The sequence below is a fragment of the Bombus impatiens genome, unplaced genomic scaffold (assembly GCF_000188095.3).
Source record: "Bombus impatiens unplaced genomic scaffold, BIMP_2.2 scf_0735, whole genome shotgun sequence".
Classification (NCBI taxonomy): domain Eukaryota; kingdom Metazoa; phylum Arthropoda; class Insecta; order Hymenoptera; family Apidae; genus Bombus; species Bombus impatiens.
In genome coordinates this window covers 109899-130339 of record NT_177154.1, presented here as the reverse complement: position 1 = coordinate 130339, position 20441 = coordinate 109899, and the positions used below count along the sequence as shown (strand labels likewise).

General features: G+C 38.3%; 1 protein-coding gene and 1 long non-coding RNA gene across 8 annotated transcripts in view; one reads left to right on the top strand and one right to left on the bottom strand.

The window, feature by feature from the left end:
* The window catches only part of LOC100744104, a 108095-nt gene that overhangs the window by 44806 nt on the left and 42848 nt on the right, over positions 1 to 20441 (bottom strand). For 6 of the 7 annotated variants that reach the window (XM_012390172.3, XM_012390174.3, XM_012390175.3 and 3 more), the window contains 2 exons: positions 3430 to 3514; positions 2280 to 2403 (listed from right to left, as the gene is read on the bottom strand). In XM_012390172.3, coding sequence (XP_012245595.1) covers positions 2280 to 2403; positions 3430 to 3514 — 209 coding nt within the window. Of the gene's footprint in view, positions 1 to 2279; positions 2404 to 3429; positions 3515 to 8440; positions 8487 to 20441 lie in introns of those variants that run through there. The other variant, XM_033322943.1, reaches the window with a different exon arrangement.
* LOC105681281 overlaps positions 9652 to 20441 on the top strand; it is a 16124-nt gene continuing 5334 nt past the window's right edge. Inside the window, exons 1-2 of the long non-coding RNA XR_001102559.3 lie at positions 9652 to 9661; positions 13191 to 13196. This is a non-coding gene — a long non-coding RNA (uncharacterized LOC105681281). The remainder of the gene's footprint in view (positions 9662 to 13190; positions 13197 to 20441) is intronic.

Below are 20441 nucleotides of genomic sequence, written 5' to 3'. Positions count from 1 at the left end.
AAGAGGAAGTCTCTTGACAAATTTAATAGCCAAAAATGTATAAAATGAACTTAACTTGGTGACGGAAGTTTATAAAATGTTTGAAATATAATACTTATTACGCGATATTTAACAACTGAAACTAATTTCTGCTTATATTCTACTGCTTCTTTTTACCAAATGACCAGCTGGACAAATTGTAAAGTACAAATTAAATAATAAAAAAAAATATTCTACTTCTTCAATCGCGTTCGTGAAAATACGAATTTGCATAAATGTCCACAATCCGCGGTATAATTATTAAAGTTGAAACTTTCGAATATGTGTCATGAACGAACTGTGAATTTGTATGCAAATTCATATTTTTATGAACACATTTAAAGAAGTAGTAAAATCTAAGTAAGCTTCTAAGTTTATAATTTTGCTTTGGATATTTTATACATTCTTACATATTATGTTCGTTTCGTATATCTCTGCATTTTTTAATTTTTAATAAATACACAAGAAGCCGTAGTCTATGGTACTTGTGAAAGAAATAATCATTAATATAATATAAATAGAAAGAAATATCTTTCAAATCTTAATGAATCTGATTGAAACATTGAAACGTATAATCTTTATTTTTATATCGATTATACTGCTCAAACTTAACTATACAATTTGTGGTACTTTTAAGCTGAATCGTATGCAATACAGATTTTTCAATGTTTTGTACATTATAGTGATACTAGTGATTAAATAAAGTTTATTATTTTTTAACATAGTGACAGCATGCTGATTAAACGAACGTTAGCAGCAGCGAAGATTGTCGCTTCTAAGCTATCACGAAATGAGTAATAATCTGCTCGAAATAACATAAATAAAGTCTACCCTAATCAGGACATCATGCGAACTTTTCTCCGCTCCTTTCGTTCTTATTTCTATCTATTAACGCCAAGAGGGTAGTTCAAGGGTCGTTGACTTAAATCTATAATAAGAATGAAAAAAATAGAGAAACATAACAGCTATAGAGATATAACAATTAATACAATCGTTCTATACTTTTTGCAAAGTTCGTTAGATTTCACTGTCTTATAATAATTTCGAACGAGTGATTTTGTGACGTTATTTTAATTGACTGAGTATCTAGCAATAAAATAATACGCAAATGTTAAAGATTTCCATTTTCCATACAAATTAAAAATATTATAATAAAGGAAGCAAAACGTTCAACTTACTGATAACGATTTATTGTTGAAAAGCAATAGAAAGAACTAATAACAATAACGCAAACAATAACGATGCTATTTAATTGCAATCAAAAATCATCAAATGGTTTGATATCGGTATTTCATTGTTTAAGGTCGTTTCAAGACCACAATGTCATTAAACTCGTGTTGATGTCCATTATGGCATGTAATTATAAGCAACATACTGAAAGCAAAAAAGTATTTATGGTCTTAGAATAACCTTCAATATGAGTTTGAGGCATTTTAGTTTATTGTGATCGTGCCTTGAACTCGTGTCCATCATAGCCGTTTTTCCTTATTTTCAATAAGAAATAATGTAGTTGTTTAATCCAAGTCAGAAATCCTACGCAACACACATTTATATATGCGAAAAATTGCCGCCGATGCTATAAAAATCAATAGTGGAATGCTTAGAGGGTAACGTTAACGAGTGTGTATCGATTTTAAGTTAGTTCAAAACGAGGATTATCTATGATGACAAGTTGCAAATTACAGTGGGACAGTTTAGCGCGGATGCTGCGTATTATCTTGTTCACCACTTCAGCGTATCATCGTCATTAATGTGTGGCACGGCATGCTCGATACTTTAGCGTGAGTGTATTAGTTCGCTAGCACTGAGAAAATTTTTACTGAAGTTTATAAAAAAAACCAACACGCAGAAAGACAAAAAAAGAGAGAAAAGGGAGAAGAAGAAGAAAAACACAGCAGTGCAAACATACTTGACGTGAGTACCCTCGTTAAAAATCTCATCACCGAGAGGTAATTTACTGCGAAATTATAAATTATATTTTGGCTTTGCTAATAAGCTCACGTTTCTCTCGCCTCAATTTTACTCTCGTTTGTAAAATTAAAAACGCAGGATAACGTAGCAGACAAAATTTTAATAACAAATTATAACACTGAATATTCTTTTCTTTATTACGTGTATTGCTGGGAAGTATATTTGTTTTTTTAAATATATCGGAGTTCTGTTTGTGGTTAGTCATTCTGTACGTGAAACGTCTATTTGCTCCGTAAGCTATTTTCCATGTGGACTCGCATTGATCAAAAGGAAATATTGAACCGGCTTACCTGCAGCTTTATTGGACGATGGCTTCGACTTCTCCAAGTCAAGAGACGGCTGGTTAGTTCTCCTGCTCGTATGCCTTCAGTAGAATCTAAATTTTGATAAAACCGTGGTCGAAACCGGAAATTTCTGTAAAACAAATATATAGAAAATAGGATAATATTGTAATACCAGGTTTATGTTGTAATATTGTAATATTAGGTTATGTAATATAAAATTAATTAAACATACAAATGTCGAATGTAAACACTAAACAATAAAACGCAAACAAAATTTCATTTAGAGGAAGTGGACTTTATTTTATTTCCCTGTCATTATACTATTATACTGTACAATGAATCTATTTGTATTTCGTTGTTGGATTTTGAGGAATATTATAGAAATATTATTGGTTAAAAAACAAATAACATGGATAAATATTTACCATTTAATGACAGGAGAAGCAAAAAAATGAATATTACGATATTTTAATAAAATAATTATTTGTTTTATATGCCATACATATGTATATATACATCAGACTACAGACCTTTTCATGATATAACAAAGATTGGATTTAAATATTTACTGTGCTATAAATATTAGAAACGAAAAAGTTTCTTTGCAATTATATAATTATAATATAATTTAGAGAATATAGAAATATACATATCGAAAGTTTTTAATAAAGATACGAATGCCTTCGAATAATGGAAAAAATAAGTTGTTCAATCCATTTGCAAAGAATAATAGAACAAGAATGATACATCTTATATAAATGCGATGCTTTATTAAACTTGTTACGCAATATGATATTGATATTATCATATTTCATTAATATACCATTATACCAGCACCGAATTATTTATTTATAATAATTATTACTTACTAACTTTAAAATTAAAAAACAAACTTGTTATAAATTATAACCATTTCTTCCCGCAAGAAAATAAAATGTTATACATATAAAATACAATTACAATTTTTTTCATTGACGAAGCAAACAAAATTTGGACAGAATTTCTGTGGAGATTTCAAGCATCTATCGATGATACTCGGTAAAACGGTGCAACAAGATGGCTACAATTTCCCGCGTTAAAAGATACGCTTCTGTCATAGCGAGTGCAATTCTAAAGCAGAAGTATCTTCAAAGGCAAGTTTAATGCTTGTACTCACTTGTATTCCGCCAACGGGTTCTGTCCTGCCTCGTCTTTTCTACTTTTCTCACACTGCTGTATCACGTTGTCCGTTAGGTGTCTTCCTGAAACATGATATTTTATAGAAAGTTAGCGTTGAACTTGCAAAATAACGAGGAATTTTGAAATTATAACCAAATCAATTAAATTTTGCAATGCGTGCAAATGTGCAACTGTTTAGTGACACTAAAGGGGTTTCTTTTGTTTTATATCCTAAAATTAAATTTGCAGTTTGTGACCACAATAAAGTCTTATTACATTATTGAGATAAGGAGTTTGTTTTTTAAAATAAATGTCCAATATGTATGGAAACATACAGTACAATGTACGGTACAACGATATGCAATGATTTTTAAATTGCTTTATACATAATAATCGCTTAGCAATTAATAGTCATCGATAAATTATATTGTTTCAGATTAATTTTTTATTAAAAGATGTATAACAAAATAGATAAAAATAGATAATAGGCACCTACTCTTGCTTAATATAGAATCATACATGAAACATTAGTCGATAGATTTCCTTCATCTCTATTAAAATCAACTATTTATAACAAAAATCCATTAGTCTGGAAAATACTTTTGTTATGAAATCCTATTAATTGGTGAAGATTATCATTTTGAAATTATTTCTATTTTCTAAATAAAACTATATTGTTTGATGTCTAAAAAATTTGATTTTTCTTTAAATAGGCATTAAATTAAGAAATTTAGTGCTTAGATTATATGATTTATAAAATAAAAGATTATTAAATTTTTTATAAAGAGAATTTCGTCGATATTATGTTAATATGAAGCTTGGAATAGATAGAATTGATATTTATTAGCATTCATTGGATTTATTATTTGTTGGATATTTATTAGCATAAGCCAGGAATTCAATTTTTTGGAATCACAAGTAGACAAACAGAATCTCAGCAGAGATTTATTTCTCTTACCAAATATCGCTATAACGAATATTCTACTTCAGATATTTTATACAGGGTGTTGGTAACTGGTGGTACAAGCGGAAAAGGGGTGATTCTACGCGAATAAAGAAGTCGAAAATATAGAATAAAAATTAAAAAAAAATTTTTTTTTTTAATTTTTCCATCGAGACAGCGATGTACAGTGAGATCCGTTATAACGAGACGTGATAAAGTGCACGCGTACCGAGCGAAAATTCAAAGTCGATTTTCTCGAAAACAAAGCCTCAAACGAAAAATTTTTATTCTATATTTTCGACTCCTTTTTTCGCGTAGAATCACCTCCTTTCCGCTTGTACCACCAGTTACCAACCATCCTGTATATTAACTTGTTAATAGCAGCGTTATATTGAATCAACCACCCTTATTATCCCAAAAGAAATAAGTGATCGAACGATTCGTGGCGTCGATTTGTCAAATCGTAACGGGAATTTACGACTCCCGTTGGCGCGCTTCTTCGAGATCGCGTCTCCCCGCGAACGTCCGAAAGTTCAAAGGGTATGTTCTATCTTTGGTTATTCGATAATTTTAACGATATCCGCGGGCACTTGCAACTTGGTTGAATGCTTGTTCCGCAAGCAACATTGCTTGCTTTTTACCTATCAACGCGCTTCACAAAAATAACCAAATTGTCAGGGAATAGAGGGAGAAAAAAAATAGTAAACCGTCAGAAGATGGTAAACAGAAAAGCGCAGTCGGTCGTGACGTAAGGGGTGAGAACTAAAAAAACGGCGAGGACGCAACACTCCGGCGGGTGTTTTACGATTCCACGCTGAGAACTCCGAATTACACGCGTGTACGCACTCTTACCAACTCCGTCATCGCGCAATACATAATTACGAGAAAGAAAAACAAATTTATATTTCGCTTGTATTTTATTCATATTTCTTGCGTCGAGTCGAGCAATTTATACAGCAAATTTAATTTCACAAGTTACGAAGTAATATCGAAAGCACTTTACGTAGCAAATGGAACATTAAAGATGGAGTATGAATGATACAATTTGTCATCCATTTCTATCATCGATAATACGAGAAATGTTTTTGTAAATATGGGGTAAATTAGTTTGTAGAATCTTAGTTTGTAGAAATAGCGTAGTTGTTTCTTCTCGATTAGTGTTTATGTTTTACTTAATCTTTGTCTTTACTATTAATATATATTTATCTTATACATATGTAGTATAGTGTAGTACCGTGGACGGATTGCCTGGAGATATCGGGTGTGTGTTGTCAGCGTTGTCAAGGAGTGTTGTCAGCGTATTATAAAGAGAACCGTTGTAACGAGAGTAATTAGTGACGAATGGTGACTGCGTAAACATAGATTGACGGAGCATTAAACGATATTGTAACAATCATACCGTTACCAAACCTACTAGTATTATATTATTTCCTACATATATTATTATTATATCTCGTTCGTCTTTATTTAAGAGTTACATGGAGTTGAGCGTATCAGTAACTATAATATGCTTTGTTGAATTTGACACACAACGTGTAACCGAAATGAGTTTAGTTTACTTCTACTTTATTTTTGTCATTTTTAATTTGATAAATTAGATCGAATTAAAAGAAATGGACAATATAAGCGAAAATAGTCAATAACTCCATTTTTTAATATTCCCAAACATTATTCTCAAATTATTTATAGGTCGCAAGCATTTGTCTGCAGTTTCTCTACTTATTATGCATATTATCTGTAATAAATAAGCTATTCGTACAAACACTTTGACAATTTGAAAACATGCAAGAGGAGGAATTATTTACAAATAGAATAAAATTTATCTACACTTCTATAGCTAGTTTCTGAGATTATTATTCTACTTGATAATTCTTTATGTGCAATGACTATCGTGGAAATAAGAGTGTTAACTAAATTTACCAGCTCACATTTTATTCGTCTTATTTTTTTTTTTTTTTAAATATATTCACTGATTCTTACACAGGTTAATTTATTTCAATAAAAATTTCTCGAAAATCGATATTAAGAATGTTAATAAAATAACGAATCTACCGAACTTCTTAACATTCTGAATTTTCCATTTTGTATTTTTCAGCTTCTCGCGCATTCACTTCCTTAGTCTTATTCTACAGTTTATTCCAACTAAATAATAATAATCTATTTCTAAAAGCTGTTCACAATTTGGCAGTATTTTAATAATTTCGTGAATAGTAACATATGCACGTTGAAATATTTCCATCAAATTAATTTATAACTCGAAAGAGTATGTTTTATGTGTACGTATATTAAAACTGGAATCAATTGAAATGCATGGAATTTCGAATCTTAATTCAGCACAGGACCGTAGAGAGTTGGTACAATAAAAAAAAAAGGATGTATTAAAAGCGTGTTTCACAAGTTGATGATCGATTTCCTGCTTTAATATTCATTTACCTCAGTCTGTTTCAACCGTAAACCGAAGTGTATTGTATGTGAATCACGATGGAGCCTTTACACACAGCATCGGTGACGAAAGTGCATAAATATGCAGTTTATTCACACGTCCGTATAATTGAATGGAGTTTCAGACGAAACAGCTCAAGCGCTCTCCTTAAATAGAACAATCGAAGTGTATTCTCTAACGTTCCCAATGTTACTAAACTTTTACTCGTAATAACAAACATAGAGGACACATAAATTTATCGAAACTACTTATTTAGAAATCTGCACGTCGTTCCATTTTTACTTCAAGCGTGTGTTTCTCAACAAATGTATTTACTTTTGCGAAAGCTTATTACACACATCATTATAATACTAGAAGTACCAGTGTTCTTCATTTGGTTCTGTCAAGTATGTTTTCTTTACATCCTCGAAACGAACACTAAAGAAAGAGCTTTCGGTAATAAAAATAATTTGTTACAAGTAAGCTACGAACATTCATGCAAATGCAAATCTACAGATTTGTTAAACAGAGATTTGTTGTACCCACTAAATATTATGACTACTTTATTTTAAATATTTTCTGTATTTTTGCATTCTGTATTTTGCATACTATATTTTTGTATTTTTAGATTCTCCGCAATTGCATAAAAATCTGACGTCTGGTTATGAGCGACAAGGATTATACAATAATCGATAGAAAGGATGTTTGTGCAGAATGGTCGGCAGAGTACTGACTGATAAAAAGCTTTAATAACTTGAAAACAAAAAGCGATCACGTCAATTTTTTTTTCCTCATAATACAAAGAAAATTATCATCCTTATCCATCGCGACAGTCACGAAATTTTTTAAACTTTTGATTAGACGATCATGAACATTTCTTCAAACATGAAGAAAAATTCCTACACCTATTTTGCATATTACGATATGATTAAAATGCGAAACAAAGTACAACTGAACAATACAAAAAATTTTCAACTAATCGAAAAATAGAGAAAATTAAAAATTAAAAAATTAAAATCGGTTGGTACTCAGGACCCTGCTGATTACCCTGTGAATGTTAACAATTTCAGGAGTTCAAAATTTATAGGTTTATAGCACGTATTAAGAGACGTAACAAATGCTAATTGAATGAAGGATCTAAAATAAATTTTTCATAACAGAAGTAATCTCATATCATCTGTAAGAATCGTCATATATTATCAACTAAATGTAAGGATATGCACATAGATTTCATAACATATAAATAGAAAAATTAGTTCGTAATTGAGAAAGGGTAATAGAAAACGATAGAGAAGATGTTTATAATTGATTATCGAAAAACAAACGAAAAAGATACAATAATATTGCTAAGTTTCTAAATAATTGAGAATGTATTTAATATTATTACCACATATTCGATATTATCACAATTTGACATTTGTAAGATCCTCGATAGAGTGAAAAAATATGTTTGGTCTCATATCAAAATAAACGAACAGTTTTAATAACACGGAACTATTTAATTGAATTTTGAAAATTGTTGATCATGTCCTTTCCTTGTGGGTTTCATTTGAACTCATAATGGTTATTTTATGATTTCGTTGCAGTAAATGGGATTCAGATAAATGGAATTCTTCTAGCGTACAATCGAAAATATAATCTTACTTATATATTGCATTAGAAACGACACGCTCATTTCCAGCGCGTGTCACACGCGAATCGAACGTTGTTCCGAACTTTCCTGTTTTCACATCTCTTCCAGTGTCAGCCAGGAAAACGCGGTAACCTCGACGAGTTCTCCAAGATAGACCACAGTCTACGTGTTTTCAACGGTCATCGTAAACGTTTCAACTCCGTAAAATAATGTTGAATTTATTACCGGCTAAATATAACAAGAGAAGTATTCGTGAAACGCTTGAATCGAGCACAAAACCGAATTCTCTTTCTAATTTTGAGGTTTTGATATCAGCATTGTATGAATTGCAACTGTTTCGCGCAAACGAACGCGTAAGTCGATTATGCAATTGCTTGAAGATTGTTATATAAACAGGAAAAGTATGTATGCGGACAATGTATGCGGTTCAAAAATAAACTATCACATCGAACTCGGTAATAAGATTCTTCTGGTAATCTAAGACTACATATATGTACAAGATATTAAAAAGAAGAAATCTGATTATAGGATTTTAATACGGTTTTAACGAGTCACGAGAAGAAAGAAAATCAAAAAGGTAAATAAAGTGTTTGAAATATTCAAAACAGAATGATATTATGCAACAAGTTTATTAAAAAATTATTTGCTAATTACTGAGAATAAGGGCGATGTCGCTGATTTCAGTGATCTTGAAATATATCGTCATGGTCAATATTCCGAACAATTTCTGCCTATACATATAATCGTCGCTTGGCTTTAGATTTCAAATTATAAGCAATTTATATTTAATACTACATGTATCGTTTAACGATTTCTTTCACAAATATTTATGCTGTAAATAATATTTCAACGACGGTAGGTCATATTTGATAAGTTTTTAAGCAATTCCACATACCGATTTATCGAAAATTATTCCACACCAGCGTTGCCCGCCGGTATTGGCAGCAGGATATTACTCCCGCCCAATCTATAAACCAGTGATTTTTCTTTTTTTATTTATACAATATTAAAACTGGTTATCATTCTCATCAGTGGGTTAAGTTTAGATTGGTTATATAAAAATGCGACCGTTTACTTCAAAATAGGATGCAATCGTAATTGTAATTTAATCGGAGCTTTTTTGCAAATATCTTGAAAAAGAAGGCTGATCAACGGTTATCTATGTACTTATATCGGAATGTTGGGAAAAACCCCAATGCCCTAGTCCAGACTTTTACTATAGCTACACTTAAGTAATAAAACTAAGAAATAGTTGTAATGTTCTAATCCGATTTTATGGCGATGGGCATGGACTCAAAGTGACATAACGGGTCACTGAACGTAGCCACGGTCACGGGAGGGACGTGTACCTGACAGAAGTATGGAATGATTATATAGCTCTCCTTAAAAATAAAGAGAGGCGGGGAGAAGAATATATAAGGGCAGTCCACTTGGACTGCAGGTCAGTTCATGCAGATAAGTTTTACTTGTACGTGGAGTTATACGTGTATCACATCGCATTCATCATCCCGTTGACCGTGGATTCGTTACCGAACCTGGATTCGTTGTCATCAACATCTCGACCATCCGATCGCCGCTATTACTTATAAATTTGAGTGAAGGTTCATCAAACGCCCAAAATTCCAACCTTAATCCGACATCATTAGTGGGATAATCTAACCAGCGCCGAACTAGTTAACGCCATCGTCTTTCATCGACTGATTTTACATGACCAGAGTGTCGAAAGGATAACACTCACGAATGATATTCAGACCCGGAATCAATTCCTTAAGGAAATGAGAGTTTTCTCTCACGCGAGGAAGAGGCTAGTACCTTCGTCAAATAATCCATTGGCGGAACCTGAAGCTAAACGGAGCAGGCCGTCAGACCTCCGGTCCAAGTGCTATGGGGCCCCCGGGCATAGAGCGACGGAGTGCCGCAAGAGGATGCGGAGCGAAAAGCAGGAGAATACACAACGCCAGGAAGGAAGCCGATCAGCTACACCGTCCAAGGTGATTTGCTTCAAGTGCCGTGCGGAGGGCCATATCACACCTGATTGTCCGCTACTGCAAGGCAGAAAACCCGTCTCCAAGAACGAACGTCGAATCGACTCTTGCGTGGTGGAGACTCCAATGGGTAGTCTAAGTCATCTGGGTGAGTCGTCCCCATTTTCGCGAATACTTGAGTTAAAAGTACGTCTCAGATTTTGTCCGTTGTACGTATTAGCTGTTTTACATTGGAGATAACTTTTCACGTCCTTGCCGATAGTTATTTAAAGTATGATATTATGATTGGTCGCGAAATTTTAAGCCAAGGATTCGATGTAGATGTTACGCACTATAGCCTCGATATTTACAAAACGAAGAAAATTAATGCTTGCAATAAAACAACCGAAAATGAAATCAATCTTAATGAACTAGACACTGAGGTATTTGGTAATGATAAAAGCCGATTGATTTCTATTCTCCAAAATTTTAAAGAGTCATTTATTACGGGTTTCCCGTGTACTCGTGTAAATACGGGCCAGTTAGAAATTCGATTAATTGATCCCAACATCACCGTACAAAGAAGTCCTTATAGACTTAGCGAGGAAGAGCGGAGAATAGTGCGAGAGAGAATCAGCGAACTAATTAGGGCAAAAATCATAAGGCCTAGTAGTTCACCATTCGCGAGCCCTATGTTACTCGTGAAGAAAATGGACGACTCGGATAAACTGTGTGTAGATTTTCGAGCGTTAAATAAAAATACGGTCGCGGATCGGTATCCTCTACCCCTTATCGCGGATCAAATCGCGAGATTGAAAAAGGCGAGATACTTCATTAGCCTGGACATGGCCAACGGGTTTCATCAAATTCCCATTCATCTTAATTCGACAGAGTATACAGCGTTCGTTACAGCCGACGGACAATACGAGTACATAACGATGCCGTTCGGATTGAAAAATGCACCGTCCGTTTTTCAGAGGGCCATTCTCAATGCCTTAGGCGACCTCGCCTATTCATACATTGTTGTTTACTTGGATGATGTCCTAATTATTGCCGACTCGATAGATCAAGCCCTAGAAAGATTAAACACCGTATTAGATACCTTCGTAAAAGCCGGATTCTCTTTTAACTTTTCAAAATGTTCTTTTCTAGAGACATCGGTACTCTACTTGGGATATGTAATTCAGAATGGAGAAGTTCGTCTCAACCCGGGTAAAATATAAGCCTTGAGTTCGTTACCTGCACCAACGACCATCACACAGCTTAGGCAGTTCATAGGTTTAGCTTCGTACTTCCGGAAATTCGTTCCTAAATTTTCACAGGTAATGAAAGCCCTGTACGTGCCTACTTCCGGTAACAAAAACATAACTTGGACAGATAAACGCGAAAAGATGAGGTAAAAGATAATTTCCGTCGTGACTGATGCTTTGGTGTTAACGATATTTGGGGTTACTTTAATGCATAAAGTTGAAGGTAAAAATAGAGTAGTAGAATACTATAGTAAAGGGACTAGCCCTGCGGAATGAAGGTCTCATTCATATGAGCTAGAAACGTTAGTAGTTGTAAATGCTGTTAAACATTTTCGCCACTATTTACATGAACGAGAATTTCTTGTTGTAATTCCTTGTAGGCCTTGTAGACTGATTGTAATTCCTTGAAGGCATCTAGTAATAAGGTCCATTTAAATGACAGGGTTTACGGGTGGTGGGCTCACTTACAAACTTTTAATTTTGACATTGTGTATCGAGAAGGTAAACGAATGGCTCACGTAGATTTCTTTCCGCGGAATCCCATAGACATTGATCATAGTATAATTAACAAAGTCAAAGAAAAGAAATTAATCTGACCGAAATCTCAGAAGATTGACTGTTAGCAGTATAACATCGGGATCTTCAAATTTCAGAAATCGCCACTAAATTGCAAAATGATGAGCTCGCGGAAGATGTCGCAAATGCGTATGAATTAAGATCTGGTACCATTTATCGTAAAATACAAAGAGAAGGCAGGACTCTCTTCTTGCCCATTGTCCCAAGAGGTTTTAGGTGGTCCGTTATTAACCATGTGCACCAGTCAACTATGCACTTAGGTTGGGATAAAACGCTTGAAAATCTGTACGAGTATTACTGGTTCGAAGGAATGGCGAAATATGTTCGTAAATTCGTAAAGAACTGTCATGCTTGTCAAGTTTCGAAGGCCAGTTCAGGTAAAATACAAGCTGAATTACATCCTATACCTAAGACCAGCATACCTTGGCATACAGTTCGCGTGGACATAACGGGCAAACTAAGCGGTAAAAGTGATTCGAAAGAATATGTCATTGTTTTGGTCGACGTCTTCACTAAATTCGTATATCTGCATCATACTCGTAAAATAGATTCCCTTAGTGCCGTTAAAGCACTTAAATGCTATATTTTTATTCGGCAGTCCTTGCCGGATAATAGCGGATCAAGAGAGGTGTCCTACGGGTAAAGAATTCCAAGATTTCTGCCAAGGTAAATACTAAACTCCACTTAATCTCAACCGGTGCGAGTAAGGCCAACGGACAGGTAGAGCGTATTATGGGTACGTTGAAAATTATGTTCACAATCATAGAAACGACCGGAGGATCGTGCCTAGACGCGATTGGCAAAATACAATTGGCTTTGAATTGCACCACCAACCGCGTGACTAAATCGAGTCCATTAGAACTATTAATCGGTAGAACAGCAAAGACCTTACGACTCCTTGATACTCGATAATATCGAAGAAAGAGAAGTAGATATCTCTGATGTAAGACCGCAGGCAATAGAGAATATAGAAATTAGTGCTAGGTACGATAAAGGCGTATTTGACAAAACTAAAGCTAAAGTAGTTAGGTTTAATCTTGGTGATTTTGTATTACGCAAAAACGAGGAAATAAAATCAAACTAAATTAGATCCAAAATTTAAGGACCCGTTTGTAATAGCTGAAATTTTGGAAGGAGTTAGGTGTGTTTCGAAAACAGTAGACGGTAAACGATTCTATAAATACAGTCACAACAGATTGAGAAAAATGCCAGATAGTTGTATTCCCGCTGAGTTGGATGTCTGTAGCGATAGCGAGAGCAGTGATCATGGCGATATGAGTACCGCGATCTCGGAGGATCATAAGCACAATGCTCATACCGTCTAGCAGATTATGTTATGAAGCTCGATAAGGTCGTGTGATAGATTCACATGCACCATGAGTGATAATATTATGAAGCTCGGTAAGGTCGTGTAGTGGATTCACATGCACCATGAGTGATAATGTTATAAAACCTGTTAAGATCGTGTAATGGGTTCATATGCACCATGAATGATAATGCTATGAAGCTTGTTGAGGTCGTATGATAAATCCACATGCATCCGGGGGAACAATATAATCAAACTCTGTGTGGTCGTACGATCCAGAAAAAAGAGATACATTTGAGTGCGAAATCGAGAATGGCCCATCAGGCCATTGCGATCAGACTGATGACCCGCAGGATGCAACTAGCATTTTGAATACTAATCATGATGTCACTAATTTGTTTTCTTTTATTCCTTTTGTTACCAAATCTCTGAATAAAATTCGCTGTTAAACCGGACCCTTGGTTTATTTGGACATTTAGCTAAAATGTAAACAACGTTAGTTGTATCGAGTGTAATGTTGGGAAAGCTCAATATTTTAGTTATACCCGAGGACGTGTAATAGTCAGGATGGCCGTGTTGGAGATGGAGCCTTCCCTTTGAGACTTCGGGAAAATCCCTTAACACCGTAATCTAGGTTCTATTATAAGCGTAATTAAACAATTGTATTTGTTCGAGATTTGTGATAATGAGCTTGGGCTGGAGGCGACAACCAGTCGCCGAACGTAGCCCTTCTATAGCTCTCCATAAAAGAAATAATTGTAGCGGCACGCGACAGTAAACATTCCAACGGTTTCTGTCCCGTAGCTCGCCACACGCAGACCCTATTCTTCAAGTAAGATGATTACCAGGTGTCGACGCATCTTTACAGTACATGTTCAGCTAGCCTAAGGAGCCGCTATAAATCTTAAGATTTAGTTAACTAAAGTCCTTCAAACGAACAAACAGTCTTTATCCTAACAGTCCCTAAATTTACCACCTACTACGGAAAGATACGACAAATCTGCTTTTCTCACGAACGACGCTTCCCGCTAGCAACTTTCTCTCAAGGGCGGTTAGCATCCTTCTACCACCACCATAGAAATTAGCCAATTAACAGGACCGTCCATTTCTCTCACTTTCGGAACGCCGGCTTTTCTCGACGAATCCGATGATCTCGTGTCCTTAGACACATCCCATCATAGTTTTCCTCTAGAGCATCATCACGACGGAAAGTCATTCTCTCTCGTGAGGTCGTATTAGCGAGTGACTTGTCGTCTTTACGCTCGGTGGATATTCCACGTTTTAACAAAGAGTTAGTTTAGTAGTACTTTCACCGTAGCCAAGCAAGTCGATTACGACCTGGGCTTTGGAAGAAAACGTATTCTATTGACCGCGGATTCGTTGTTGGACCTAGGATCATTGTCATTAGCTTCTCGAGTGTCTGATTATCGCGGTTACTTGTCAAATTCTGTAGTAGTCGTATTTGCACTAGTTAATGCCTTCTCCATTGCATAGCAACAATGTGTAATCCAAATGAGGATACACGATCCTGATGTCACTCAACGTGCAAGTAGTACTCCTCTGAATAGACTCCGTCGCAATCTAAGTGAAACTGCCCTTATATAGTCTTCTTTCCACCTCTCGGGTCAATCTTTGTTTTTAAGGAGAACTATATAATTATTCCATATTTCTGTTAGGTACACGTCCCTCCCGTGACCGTGGCTACGCTCAGTGACCTGTTATGTCACTTCGAGCTCAAGCCCATCGTCATAAACCTCGAGCACCCATAATCGGATTAGAACATTGCAACTATTTCTTAGTTTTATTACTTAAGTGTGGCTATAGTAAAAGTCTGGACTAGGGTATTGGGGTTTTCCCCAACATTCCAAAAGGGAGGTCCCAATGTCCTTTCATCTACGACATATATATTACAGAATTCTCAAGAACATATTTCAAGGTCATTGTTACGCCACGAGGCTTACCACAAGCTGTATTTCTAACCGTCGCTCGCGGTCCTACAGTGTCGCAGACAGATCGTCTTATCTGCCCGACGGAACATACACAATGTATCGACGAGCGTATAGTTGTCACCAAGCAGCGAGATCTAGACACGTCGATTTTGGTCCGTTATCTTTTCCACACAAGTCATACACATAAAGAAGGTGGCATACGTGATCATAGGCGCGAACGGTGGCGTGACCCGAGCATAGTGGGGGTCGTCTCCCAGAGAAGACAAAGAAATGATCGAAGGGCAATCAGTCCCTTCTGAAGAGTCAAACGTTATACATCGAAAGGTCCAACGATTAAAATTAAGGTCGCATAGTCTAACGAATTCATTGAGAGATATCGTAAAGTCGAGTCGACTTTCTGTAACATATTTACTGTATTCATTGTTAAACAATTTGTGGCGTGTTCATCATATTATTGTAAAATATTATCAAATATACCATTTTATGTTAACCTGTTAATACAGTGTTAAATTCATTAAATTACCCCTGTTATCTTAATCGAAACAGGGGAACGACTATTTCGTGGCGTCGATTAACGGAATCGTAGCGAGAATTTACGCCTCTCGCTGACGCGTTTTTCTCGCGACCGCGTCTCTCCGCGAACGGTCGTAACATTGGTCCTTCGAGTCGGATACAGTGGCAAATGAAAAGTGTTGACAGTGACACCCACTACCATACAGTGCCACGTGAATCCAACACAAACAGCAGCAGAAGCGTTACCACTCCAGGGAAGTCAGTAACGCCAGGAATCATCAGTCTTGAAGAGGCATAACCCGGTGGTTGAAAAACGCAACCACGCAGCCTCACACCAACAACTAGAGGGTCACCTTCCGCAAGAACACGTCTTACACGTTAAACGAGACACACGCGGTGACGAGTGACATTTAAACTTACAACCACAAGGTAAGCTCGTTCTTTGTATTGTCTTTACAATCCGCTATATCAATGGAGAACACAGACAAAATTACCTTCTTGCATCGGAGACGAGGCTTTCAAGTCGACCGATTTACTACTTTATCGATGAATACGAACTGTTACTCGATGATTACGAACAATCCGGCCAACCGAATAAGGCCTCTTTAACACGTTGACTGCCACGCGTATTTTCAAAGAAATCTCCGTCAGGCTACGCGTACAGCAGTACCAAGCGTTCTCTGCTAGGTGCTCCCATCGATATTTTAGTAATGCGAATCGCTCAAGTGGTGGTCTCAAGAATGATCTTTCGTTTCATTTGTTCGCAACATTAAAACCACTAACTGTTGAATATAATAAAAGAAAGTGTGGTATAGATTATTCCGACCAAATGGTTTCTTGTGCCACCACAATTAGAAAATGAATCAAATGGTACAGAAAACTTGACATTCAATTCTTTCTGGAAATTTCTGTTGTAAACGCTTTGACGGTTTACAAAATTGCAACAAGGAAGAATATAAATATTAAAATATTTAAACAATTATTAGTTGCAAAATTATTAAGGTTGTCTGAAAATACAAAAAATCCTTGTCGACGGAGTCAGCATAATATCGCCGTTTAGAAAGATGATTCCGGAAGAAGCATTAGACGCGCATGCAAACTATGTTATGCAAATAAAAGACGTCGAATGGACCAAACAAAGGCACAAAAGAATTTGAAGGAAACAACAACTTATTGTCCAAATTGTCCCGACCAACCTCAGCTATGTATAGAATACTTTAAAGTTTTACATTCTACATTTTTTTTAATAAACCATTTTCGTATTTTTATTTTATAACAATTCAACTATTATTACAATTAATTATTAATTAACAATTTATTATTATGGAATATCTTGTCAAATACCTACGACGATCCTTCGCAAGTAGTCAAATAAGCGACACCCGAATACGGGTATCGTGGCGGTCAACGTGTTAACGGCCTACACGACACTGCTCGTCGACACGTGGTAGCAATACAGATTACTACAAGAAGAATTGGAAGATTTAGGCGAGGAAGAAGACGCGCGCGTTTTCGAAATAACAAACACATATTACGATCTAGTAGTACGAATACACACTCTCATGGATGATGCACCAACATCGTCGTCGAAATTGCTAAGCTGCGAATCATCTAATGTCGCCGAGTCGACATCAATTAAACTATCAGAAATTCATTTGCCTACTTTCCACGGTACCATCGAGAATTGGCATTCATTTTACGACTCCTTCTCGTCCACTATAGATCGAAGCGAGCGACTTACACCCGTACAAAAATTTCATTATCTCCGATCCTCCTTGACCGGAAAGGCCGCGCGAAGTATCCAATCGTTAGACATCACAGGGTTAAATTATTCAATCACTATTGACGTTCTTAAAGGAAAATTCAATTGCCACAGTCAAGTCCGCATGCGCCACTGGGACTTGATTTTCGACTATCCGAAAATAACCAAAGAGACACCCGAAGCCATAGATGATTTTCTCGAGACGATCAAAGTAAATCTCCAAGCATTAGAGAAACTCGACGAACCAGTCATATCAAACGTCGTTCTTATTAAATTATTCACATCGAAGCTACCTTCAGCCATCATTCGCAAATGGCAACGCACATTATCTGACAAGAAAATGCCGTCATATACGCACCTGGTAGACTTTCTTAAAACACGGACGAACGGCGATAGGACAAGCTCAACATCAACCGCGATAAAAAGGGCGTCCGATCAACATAACCGTCAGCGACAAAACGCGCCGCGAAGTCACACATTCACCACTACACATAAGACGTTGGTGTGTCCAAACTGCCAAGGACAACATGAAATATGGAATTGTGATGTCTTCAAAGCAAAGTCGCCCAAGGAACGCCTTGAAACGGCCAAAAGGGCGTCGCTCTGTACTAATTGTTTAGGCAAGGGACATGCTCTTACTCAATGTTCCGCCGGTTCATGTTGCATTTGCAGACAGCGATACCACCTGGCCGTCGGGAGGATCGGACCGCGGAAAGCTCCTGGTCCCGGCCCACCTGTGGAAGGATGTCGCCGAGGTCTTGGCCCCGAGACTAATGCGTCTGTTCGACGGATGCCTGTCTCGGGGTGAATTCCCCGCTTCATAGAAGGAGGGGCGGATAGTCCTGCTGCCAAAGCTAGGGCGCTCTCCGGACACGCCTTCCGCCTTCCGGCCGGTGTGCTGCTGCCAAAGCCGGGGTGCTCTCCGGACTCGCCTTCCGCCTTTCGGCCGGTGTGCCCTTTAGACGAAGCTGGCAAGCTGCTGGAGAGAGAGGTGGTTACCAGCCTAGAGTCGCATTTGTCCCAGACTGTTCCCGGACTGCACGACGGCCAGTTCGGCTTCCGGAGAGGGTGGTCTAACGACCGACACTGTCGCCCGTGTCCGCTCCCTTGTCGAGGGGGCTGAGCGGCGTGGTTACGTAGCGTTGGCAGTGTCACTAGACGTGGTCAACGCCTTCAACAGCATTCCCTGGGACAGGATATACCGGGCCCTCGAATTTCATCGGGTGCCCGCGTACCTGCGGGGTGTGGTCCGGGCGTTCCTCCGGGGTCGGCGTATCGTCTACACCGTCTGGGACGGAGGAATGACTGGGAGGGCTGTACACCGCGGGGTCCCGCAGGGTTCGGTGTTGGGTCCGTTATTATGGAACATCGCGTACGACGCGGTGCTTCGGACTCCGAACTCGGCACTGGCGTGCTACGCCGACGACACGTTGGTGCTGGTCTGGGGCGCGGCATGGCCTGCGTGGTCGCCGAGATCAAGGGATTGGGAATGAGGCTGTCCCCCGAAAAGTCCGAAACAATGTGGTTCTGCCGCAGGGCCGATCACGGGACGCCTGCAGCAGGTTATCGCCTGAGGTTGGAGGAGACTGACATCGGGGTCCGAACCAGCATGAAGTATCTGGGCCTGACCCTTGACAGCCACTGAACCTTCGGCGCTCACTTCGAGCGCCTGGCACCGTCTGTCGAGGCGACGGCGAACGCTTTAGGATGTTTGCTGCCTCGGTTGGGCGGGCTCGACGTCGGAGTGCGCCGGCTGTACGCCGAAGTGGTACGATCGAGGCTCCTCTACGGAGTTCCGATCTGAGCGGAGGACCGGATGACCAACCGTCCCAGTCTCCTAGCGGTCAGAAGGCTGCGCGGGACGGTAGCCATCAGGGTAGTGAGGGGTTTCCGCACCATTTCGGCGGCAGCAGCGGCGGTGCTATTGTCCATATTCCAAAATGGGGACAGTATTGATAACAAACCTGTTGATGATCTGTTGATCGTATAGTCCCGCAGGGAGGACTTGCTTATGTAAGTTTATGGGGGCTGGCAAACCCACGTTCCCGCAGCCAGGGAGGACCGTCGGAACAAGCGTCCCGCTTACGTGAGTCCTCTATGTACACCGCAGGGAAGGTCGCCGGGAGTGTAAGGCGTAAGGTACGGTTACACTCTCTCCACGTGTCCTTGGGTAGTAGCGCACCCCTGATGCCAAGGATGGGACCGTCGGGATAAGTTCTCGGGTACTTTGTACCTTGAGGCCCCCGCTTACGTGAGTCCCATCTGGAACTGCCGAGCACGGTTAGCAGGTCGCCGGCCGGTAGTGACCTGGCCGTACATCTACACGATATGATAACGGCAATGACTTAGGATGGTACCATGGATGTCGAGCGTAAGCCAAGAAGGCGCGGGTGGTGCTGCAACCTCTGAGGACGCAAAAGCCGGAGGGCTCAACGCCGGAGAAACAGAGCACAGAAATGAAAGAAAGGAAAAGGATTGAGGAAGAAGAGAAGGAAACAAAATAGGAATCCCGACCAGCACCTGATACAACCAGGCCGATACCTGATATAAGTGAGCAAGTAGGGGACATAGTAAGAAAGGTCCTAACGTTCTGTCTTGACCCAAGCAAGAAGATAAATAAGGATCAGGCCGCAACAATTATCAGGACGGGCCGCAGGGACCAATTGGATAATAGAAGTAACCCCCCCCCCCC